At 36.0% G+C, this 10,153-nt stretch overlaps 1 protein-coding gene across 1 annotated transcript; it reads left to right on the forward strand.

Moving 5' to 3' along the window:
• The first annotated feature begins 4,843 nt into the window (after positions 1 to 4,843).
• LOC148944498 (protein CFDP2-like) lies at positions 4,844 to 5,392 on the forward strand. Its single transcript, XM_089099945.1, has one exon. The coding sequence runs from the start codon at positions 4,844 to 4,846 to the stop codon at positions 5,390 to 5,392; it is 549 nt and encodes a 182-aa protein (XP_088956071.1).
• The last annotated feature ends 4,761 nt before the right edge of the window (positions 5,393 to 10,153 follow it).

Raw genomic sequence — 10,153 nt, forward strand, 5'->3', positions numbered from 1 at the left:
TTGCAAATATGGAATATAAAAAAGTTTGCTTTGCCTCTCACAGAAGTCCTGAATTCTAGTTTATCCATATATTGGTTTCAAATTAAATCAACATACATATTGTACAGATTTTCAAGGAAAATACATAGTTTTGATAATTCCTTTTCTACTCCTAATAATGAAAAGAAATTCAAAAATTTAATTAGAAATCTACAGACGAAGTGGTATGAGCTATTCTCCCAAGCTGTTAAGTCCTGGGCCCTTCAGTTTTTTAATGATAATACTGATCTTCTTCGAATCGTAAAAGAACTTCTCTTAATCATAAACTACCGAATTGTCACTTCATTGCAAACTGAATTTGTCTGTATTTCGAATTATTAAAAGCAGTTGTTCAGCTTATAATTGCAGTTAGACCCCGGCGCCGCGCCGGCGGATCACCCGAACGCCGCCGACAAGAGGCCCGGTTGACCACCGCCGGAGTGTCGCAACGCCACGTGCGCGCCCAAGGCACGCCGCCGCCAGCAGAGGCGGCGGCGTTCGGTCGACTTTAAAGTAATTTAGGGGCAATTCTTTATTGCGTCAACCGCAAAGTTGGAGCTTTTCCTTCTCGTGTGGCTTAGTATTTCGATTTTCCTGATTAGAAATCAAGCAGGGCTTGCACTATCCCCGAATTTTCGGGTATTTCCCCGAAAATCTGTGCGTCAGCCCCCCCAAAAATTTGGCTTCCCCGAAAATCACGCAATCATGGTGCCACACCTAGGGATTTATCACCAGTGACTTTCCGTATCAAATATTACTTTCCGAACCATAACTCTTTACTACTATCTTGTTCGTCGATTCTCGTCTCTTTTGTTACTTGTCATAAAAACCATAATGATGCGTTAGGGAATTGCAAATACTACAATATACACTGTTCTTCATATGGTGACAAAAAAAGTATCGTCTTTATGAAATGAGTTTAAATCATTTCGAATGCAGTTTCCCAATCGCTATTTCTTACATCATTCGTAGTCAAGAATTTTTTTTTCAAGTTGAATATAATTATAGAACACATTCACTAGTAAACAGCTTCAGCCTTCAGTTGGGTTTTGAAATTGACAGCCGACAGATTGTTTCTACAGGTGAATTGTAAGTTTGCAGAATTTTGTTTTTCTTTTGCTATTTTTAGATAAGATTTTCCTAATGTTTAATACTCAATTGTTGAACACCTGATAGAAAATACAATCTTCTTTCTGAAATATTTTTACCCCCCCCCTCCCCCGCAAAAAACCCTTCTATTGACACAAAATTTAGCTATAGACTAAGCTATGTACAAGGTTGGGGAATTAAAGATTGAAACGGAAGTTACCCCCAAAATATGATTCATAATTAAATTGTAAATTATTGCCTATAGGTGGGGGGGGGGATAGGGGGCTATCATTTGTTTTTATTGAAAGCAGGGATGCCAAAAAATTAATTATTTTTTTTCATTTAAAGTGGAGACAGAAGAAAATGATATCAAATTCCCTGGGAAACAATTGAAATATTTTGATAGACCCAGGGCCCCCCATTGGGACTTGTTCATTGTCTTGGGTATTTTGTGATTTCTCATAGGCTAGTGGCCTAATTCGACTTCTGTGTGTGCTCCCTTTTAATTAGATTCTTCGGATCTTATTGAATGCCACGGCGAATCTATGGCTCAGTTTTCCAATAATTTGAGGTAAATCTGAATAATTTCGACATTTTGTTGTTGTCTTTGTACCCCTTTACTCACACCCTCAATTTTTTTCAAGGAATACTAAGCTGTTTAACGTTATTTTGCGTATTTGTTTGAACCACATAGTGACCTATTTAAATATTAAGTAAATTATTTTTCTAATGTAGAGCTGAGACGGTATCCTATCAAGGTGGTATCCAGAGGGGGGGGGGTAGGGAGGTATTACATTTAAATGATAATATCTCGAAATTTTTTTTTATTGAAAGCAGGGATGCCAAAAAGTTAATTTTTTTTAAATTTAAAGCAGAGACGGCATCCAGAGGGGGGGGTCATAGGGAGTTATTATATTTAAGTGATAGTACCTTGATTATTTTTTATTGAATGCAGGGATGCCAAAAAGTTGAAAAGTTGACAAAAATTAACAAGATTTTCGAGAGTTATACTTTATACAGCACTTGTATAGTTTTATCGTCCAAAGGGAAAGGGACATATGCGTCCAACCCGTTTTTTTTCTTATTGATGAAACGAGTTTACTATGAAAACATTCATTCTTAATTACCTCACAGATTCAAACTAAAACGAATTGGTGTGACGAAAGCGATATTAACATCCCCACCTAACAATGCGATCGAGTAAAAATGGCACCCTTGGTCCAGTGCCCAATTTATATTAAAAGGCCAGGTCATAATAAAAGCTTTCAATTTGGAAGGTTCAAGGAGGAGTCTATGACAGTCTTATGACCTCAGGGTACTAGATGTTGCAACGCTCTTACGTATCTACAGTGGTTTAAAAAATTCGATCACCCCACAAATGATGACCAAAAATATGCACAAATGTAACATTTGGAATATTATAACACCTTTTTCAAAACTTTGAAGAAAAGCAAAAAAGGCTAAATACCCCTAACTACGCTTGAAAGCTATTTTAAAAAGAAACTCTTTGGATATTTCCATGGATATGACCATAGCAGAAGCTTTGAGCCTGGGTGGGGATCAAAGAGGACTCTTTGAGTATTTTGACCACAGGTGACTTATTGTTGCGACTTTGTTAAATTTGATAATTTTTGTGAGCATTGGGAAATCAAAGCTTAAACTCAATAACTGATACTAAGTGTCCTAACATTTTGCTTGGATTAAAAGTGACGAACTAGGAAGAAAATCTCAACATCTTGCTGGAGCTACTTCAGTCTGCATATTATTTCATTTAATTACATTCAAAACGGATGAGCTTTTCATTTTTTCCCTAAGAAAAAAGGTGGCACTTCATTTTTCTTCCTACCGAATAAACCATAAGTGTTTTTTGTTTCATTGTAATTGAAGTGTTCTCATGTGAAGTGTTCATCATGTGTTTTTCAATTTGACGAATTTACTCCTTTTAGATGCTGTTTATAATTTGACTGATATCAGATATTTATGAGTTTATAATCCCCAAAAGAATGAATCCCCAAAAGAAAAAATGAATAATATCCAAAAGAGCAGCCAAAAGCAATAAAAAAGCAGCAGTTTAGCCTTAGCCTACATAACATATATTCTATAAAGAAGCTAAAAAAAACTTTAAAATACATTTTTTAAATTATTATTAAAAACCAGTTTTGAATACAAGAAGGCTTTTTAGGAATCCAAAAGAGTAATGAAAAAATTAAGCTTCTAAGTTCAAAGTTATATTCAAAGTTTTTACCCAGATAACTGACAAATTTTGTGATACGGTATTTGAAGTTTTGCATGCAGTAATGCTCGATGAAAAAAAAACAACTAATTTTTATAATTATTTATGTTAAGAATACATAGCTAATAGATACTTCAACTACTCGTATTATGCAAGGGTTCTGAAACGCCACAGCCATTTCGTTTCTACCAGATTTCTACTTCTCTTGATGAATAACGAAGAAGTCCAGTTTCCAGCCAGCGACTTGTGAACTTTTGAACTCATGAATAGGCTCGAATCTGTTGTAAATTTAAGCTGTAATTTGAGAAAGACTGATAAAAACATTAATGTTTGCGGTCAACATTGATCGCGCCAACATCATACCGTGGCGCGGCGGCGGCGCGCTGTTTTGGCCCCGCCGCCGCTGGTCTTGCCTCATCGGCGCGGCGCCGGGGTCTAATTGTAGTGATGAAGATACACAACGTCGGTATCTTTTCGAGCGTAAATTTTATGATTGTTAAGGAATTGAAATGAAAAACAAATTATCAAGTTTTCGGATTCTTGTGTGCTTAATATTAATTTATTTGGTATATTAAAGGGGACCAGCCCGCAGTTTTAGCACATTTGAATAAACCCAAGAGACAGGATTTTGTACATTTTTTTTTCCTTTATGTAATTATGCGTATTTTTAATTTATATTGTTCCTTTGCATTAGGTGTTTTTTTCTTGTCTTCAATTTTCTAATATTTCTGTGCTCTATTTTGTAGATCACGTAGTGAAATAACGGGATTAGTCACTGAATAAAATGAATGATTCATTCACATTTTTTCAGCCTGATTGAATGTGAGATGTTTCTGCTGTAACTAGGCAGACCAGTAAGAATTTCTAGTTGTTCATAAAGGAGAAAAAGTTTAACGGCGATAGTATACATTAGGAAAAAATGAATTTCAAAATCCAAAGGGCTACACAAGGAGAATCCTGATTTTTGGATTGATACACGACTGTAGTAAAGATTGGTGGAGATCTCGCGGGAATATAAGACATGTAGAGGCAAGTAGTTTGTAAGGAAAGTAGAGAAGATATTAAAGTGTAAACTAGGGAGATGTGAAATGGAAGCCACGGATAAAATTGCTGATGATCAAGAAGTTGCAGTTAGACGGCACAGCAGTAACATATTGTATTGGCATGTCAATAAATAAAGAGGGAGAGGAAGTACTCAGCCTGGACTAGTAAAAAAAAGAACCGATCCTCAATTGGTCAAGAAGATTGTGTTAAAGAGAAATGGGCAGAACATTTTTAGAATGTGTTAAACCATGTTATATCTGTAGGAAATGATACAGATGAAATTGATAACTTTCGATAGTTCCCATGCAATTTGGCGCATGATGAACGACCCTCCACGTGCCTCTGGATATCCGGCTAGCCACCGGGGAACCAAATGCACCTAGAGATGGTTGGGTTGGCAGCCCTCCTCCCAAAACCCCTATTGCTACGAATAGAATTAGACATAATTCAGCCTCGGATATGTCTTCTCAAATCCCGCCTCGACCTCGAACCGCCAAAGGACGATCCCCTCTGAACATCGTTGACCAAGGTGGCACCGATGTGGCCACCTGGAACGTCCTGACGCCGAACCAACCCGGTTCGAAGCTTCTTTTAGCAAAAGAACTAAAAATATATAAAGTCACAATAGTTGGAGTCACCGAAACACACCTCCCTGGACATGGTGAAGAGGACATAGGTGAAGGACGCACATTGCTGTGGTCTGGCGGTAGCCAAAGAAGAGGAGGCGTTGGCCTAGTACTGAACAGTGCTGTACGTAGGGCCCCCCTGTCATTCGCACCAGTATCGCCTAGACTCCTGACCGCAAGACTGGATGGGAAGCACGGCAAAATAACTGTCATTACGTGGTATGCCCCCACAAACGCCGCTCATAAAGAAGACAAAGACGATTTCTATAACCTGCTTAGTTCTGAACTATCTTCTGTACCTCCCCATCACTACCTCCTCCTCCTAGGAGACTTGAAAAAAGATCTATTTTGCGAGGATGAATTAAAGATAGCACTTAAATGATTGAAGAAATAACAAGGCCTCGGGTGCCGGTAACGTGGTGACTGAGCATTGGAGATATGGTGGTTATGAAGTTAGAAATCAGTTCACTTAAGACTATGGATATGATTGTTCAAAAGGGGGAAGTACCCGGCGATTTTGTGAAAACTTTAGCTGATCCCCTTTATAAGAAAGTAGATAAGAACGACTGTTGTAACTATAGGGGCATCAGCTTGGTTTCTGTAGGAAGCACACTACTTAGCATGACGATTCTCAACAGACAAGATATGTCGTAGATAAAGTTTTAAGATAAGAAATAGTATGGTTTAGGTAGGGAAGAGAAATCAGCCTTTAGGGGAGGTCCTATCCTTGTACGGTATTAAATAAAAAAAAACAAGTTTTTTAAACTGAAAGTAAGGAGCGACATTAAAACTTAAAACGAACAGATATTATTCTGTATATGAAAGGGGCTGTCCCCTCCTCAACGCCTCGCTCTTTACGCTAAAGTTTTTTATTGTTTTAAAAAATAAAGTTGTGAGACAGAGTCAAACTTTAGCGTAAAGAGCGAGGCGTTGAGGAGGGGACAGTCCCTTTCATATACGGAATAATTTCTGTTCGTTTTAAGTTTAAATGTTGCTCCTCACTGTCAGTTTCAAAAACTTGTTTTTTTTTAATTTAATTTCTGATCGTTTTTTAGTTAATACAGCTTTTATTTTGGCTCACCGTCATTGAATGAGTAAAAAAAATTTGCATAAAAATTTTAATCTTCTTTTGCTAAATGGATGTCTCTAAATTTGGTTCTGACGTAATTTACAAATTAACTTACGTAACGAACTTCTATATTCGTATATTTTTCTTCTGGCAAAAAATACGTTGCAGATATAGTTGCAGATTTTTGCAGATATGAGCTTGCAACCTATGTAATAGGGTTGTGTGATACGCTGAATCTGACGGAGGGATTTTCATTAAAATTCTTTCACTTGTAGGGGATGTTTCCCCTCTCTTTAAAAAATCAGGTAAATTTTCTCAGGCTCGTAGCCTTTGATGAGTAATACTAAACTTAATAAAATTTATATATTTAGAATCAGCATTATAAGCCCATTCTAATGATACATTTATTGACATCAAAATTCCGTTTTTAAAATTTTCGATTACTATTGAGCGGTATCGCTTGTTTTTTTTTTTTTTTTTTTTTTATTTATTACGTATATGTTATTACGTATTTGAGGGGGTTCTCTCCTTAGTCAATACCACGCTCTTTACGTTAAAAGTTAAAACAAATTTTAATTCACAAACCCCTGAATCACAAAGGCCGTTTGATTAGAATAGATAGCTCTTTTGAAAGCACTAAAAAAAAACTGTAGCGTAAAGAGCGAGGTATTGACTTGGGGGAGAACCCCTTCATATACGTAATAATTTCTGTTCGTTTTAAGTTCTAATTTTGCTTCTTACTTTCAGTTGAATAAACTTGTTTTTTTTAAATTTAATTTCTGATCGTTTTTTAAATAATGCTTGGAAATCCGGCGCACCCTTCATAGAAATGTCCCTTACCCCAAAGAAACATCCTCCATGGAAAGATTCTCCCGAGTAACCCCTCCTCCAGCCCCCCCCCCCACCAAAAAAAAAATCCTTCCTGAAAATGTCTGTATACGTCCCAATAACCAATACAATATGTAAGCAATGTGCAAACTTCATATCTTGCAGCCCTTCCCCTGGGAACTGTGGGGAATTATGTCATCCTAAAAGACATATTTATTAGATTTTCAACTATACTGAACAAAATGGCTATCTCAAAATTTTAATTGGGTGACATTGAGAAAAATATTTGCGTGGGAGGGGGCCTAGTTGCCCTCCATTTTTTGGAGGGCACACATCGTGATCTTTCTTCGAGCAAAATATGCAAATTTCCACCTTTTTGCAGATAGGAGCGTGAAACTTCTTTAATAGGGTTCTCTGATAAGCTGAATGTGATGGTGTAATTTTCGTTAAAATTATTAAAAATGAAAAATTCCACATTTTTGCAGATAGGAGTTTGAAGCTTTCTTTAATAATGTTCGTTGATAAGCTGAATCCGATGGTGTGAATTTCGTTAAAGTTAATTAAAAAATTGCAATTAAAACAAAATTTTATTGTTTAAAAAAAATTGAGTTGTGAGAAAGTCAAACTTTAGCGTAAAGAGCGAGGCGTTGAGGAGGGGACAGCCCCTTTCATATACGGAATAATTTCTGTTCGTTTTAAGTTTTAACGTCGTTCCTTACTTTCAGTTACAAAAAACTCGTTTTTTTTTCATTTGTGAACGTTTTTTAATTAATACAGGTTTTGATTTTGGCTCACCGTGCATGAATAATTAAAACGAAATTTGCATATTAATTTTACTTTTATTTGGTTAAATGGCTTTCTCGAAACTTGTTGAATTTTATTTGCGAACGTTTTTATTAGTAATAAATATACGTAACTTACGAATTAGCTTACGTAACGAACTTCTATATTCATATATTTTTAATACGTATATTAGGTGGTTCGCCCGCTAGTCAATACCTTGCGCTTTAAGCTAAAGTTCGAATTTTGTCCCAATTGTTTAAAAATAACCCCTTAATCACAAAGGCCGTTAATTAGAATAAAGAGCTCTTATGAAAGTACTAAAAAATCCTTGGCTTATAGAGCGAGGCATTGACTAGAAGATGAACCCAATCATATAGCTAATATTTCATTTTTCGTTTTAAGTTTTGATGTTGCTCCTTACTTTCAGTTGAGAAACTTGTTTTTTATATTTAATTTCTGATTTTTTTTTTAAATAACGGGACCCCTCCTAGCTTGAAATCGTAGTCTCTTTGACCCTCGACCACACCCAAGGGAATATGACCGTCTGCCACCTCCTAGAGCCAGGGAACATTTTTCAGCTTGTGTTCTGATTTAAGTACAAGTAAGCATATTACCCTATCAAGCTTCAAATAAAACTAGCATTATCGTAATTTTGTGAGCATCAACGCTGATTTAATTGAAAATTAATTTAAAATTTACCTTTTAACCGAGTCCGAGTTTACGTCTTGACAAAAAAAAATGGAACTGGAAACATATAAACAAGTTTATCACCAATTATTATTTTTAGGTTTAAAACATAATATTTTCCGTATTATTGAGGGGGCATCTGCGCCTTGTCCTTTCAAAACACGCCTATGTTAAATCTTAAGCACTTTTGTTTCCCAAATTTGTTCAGTTATACTTAGGCTACATAAATTTAACCGATATTACTGTTAAAAATATGAATAAAACCAAAATATTCAGCGGAAAAAAGTGAAGAAGCTGTGAACGCCAAATTGAAATTGTTGAAACTGGGATTGAAGCGACTTTTTTCTTTTTGAGCTTCGAGTTTATCATTTTTCTTGATGATACTTACATCAGCTTAACATTTAAGAAACAAAAATATGAGCTGGAATCAAAATCTACTCCCCTAGTTTGGGCTGCCCGCTCATCTATTGAGAACTCTATTAAAAACTGGATACGACTTGACAACGTTCCATCGAAACTAGGTCTTAGTGCTTTAATGCCCGTTTGTGATCCCTTTTCTCATATTCTAAATTAGAGTCATTAGCTTCTGTCTTTTTTTCTCCTTTCTCAGGTCACTGTTCCCAGGATTAGAGTTGTATAGGATTCAGTTGTCTGAAGCATTTCTCGGATTAAAAAATTTCGCAAGACTATCCATAGAGAGGACAAGGCTCAGTGGAAGCTTCAAGTAAAAAAAGAAAAAATATGGTTGAGGCTAAACCTGATTCTATTGGGTATTGTCACACAAAAGCTTGTTTAAGCTTGTCGAATCTTAAAATAATCAATGTAAAAAAACATCCACAAAAATAAGTTTTTAAAGAAAAGTAAAGAGCTACATTAAACCAAAAATGAGCAGAAAGAAATTCTAATAATTTTCCAAGCGTAAAACTACCACAAATCCTCATCAATAAATAAATGAAATCCAAAAAGAACAAAATAAAAAAAAATAACCAAGTCAAACTCAAAACGAGCAGAAACTAGGATGAGTAGGGCTGAACCCCTATGCCATCTGTAGCAAATTAGGTTCTGGTCTTCTAGCTGTGAGCCTCATCTCAAGAATATAAATTCAAAAAATATATTTAAAAAGCTTTCTCTAAAAATACTTGTGGGAAAGGGTAAAAGTTGGTAAAGCGAAAATTGTTTATTTGTTTTTTTTTCAATATCACCCCTCAGAATTTTTTTTGGATTTTGCTCGCCTTCCTTAAAGAAAACCAAAACGGTATCATTAACATCCGTAAACTTGTGTTTACATGAGGGTATTAGACTAATTTAATCGAGCTCAATTGCAAAATCTGGTGCTAGGCTTATTCCTCCCGGAACTTGCCCCCACTATGGTCCCCCTCTCCCAGGAAAATTCCTCGCACGGAAAATTGTTCTCGAAAAATTCTCTCCCTGGAAATCACCCGCGGAAAATTCCCTCCATACGTCAAATTGAGCAGCCACGAAGATTTTGGGACCAAAAAAAAAAAAAATATGGAAGAATTCTAGAATATTATACCTATATTCCAAAATAGAGGCAAATTATGTGGTGTAAACAGGGGTCAGTAGCCTGTGGCTTGGTGGTCATCGCGGGGTGACCTGCGGAAATTTGTTTAGTTTCTATAGTAATAATTAAAGCTTAAAAGCTTGGTGTAGATATTTTCTTAATAATACTTTCGTATTATTCACTAAGACTGCTTAAAATGAAAATATCACTGGTCCAAACGTCCCTTTAATATCCACATTGTGGCTGATTTTGAC

Source organism: Artemia sp. Qi Xiang Cuo, chromosome 14 (assembly GCF_049724085.1).
Source record: "Artemia sp. Qi Xiang Cuo chromosome 14, ASM4972408v1, whole genome shotgun sequence".
NCBI lineage: Eukaryota > Metazoa > Arthropoda > Branchiopoda > Anostraca > Artemiidae > Artemia > Artemia sp. Qi Xiang Cuo.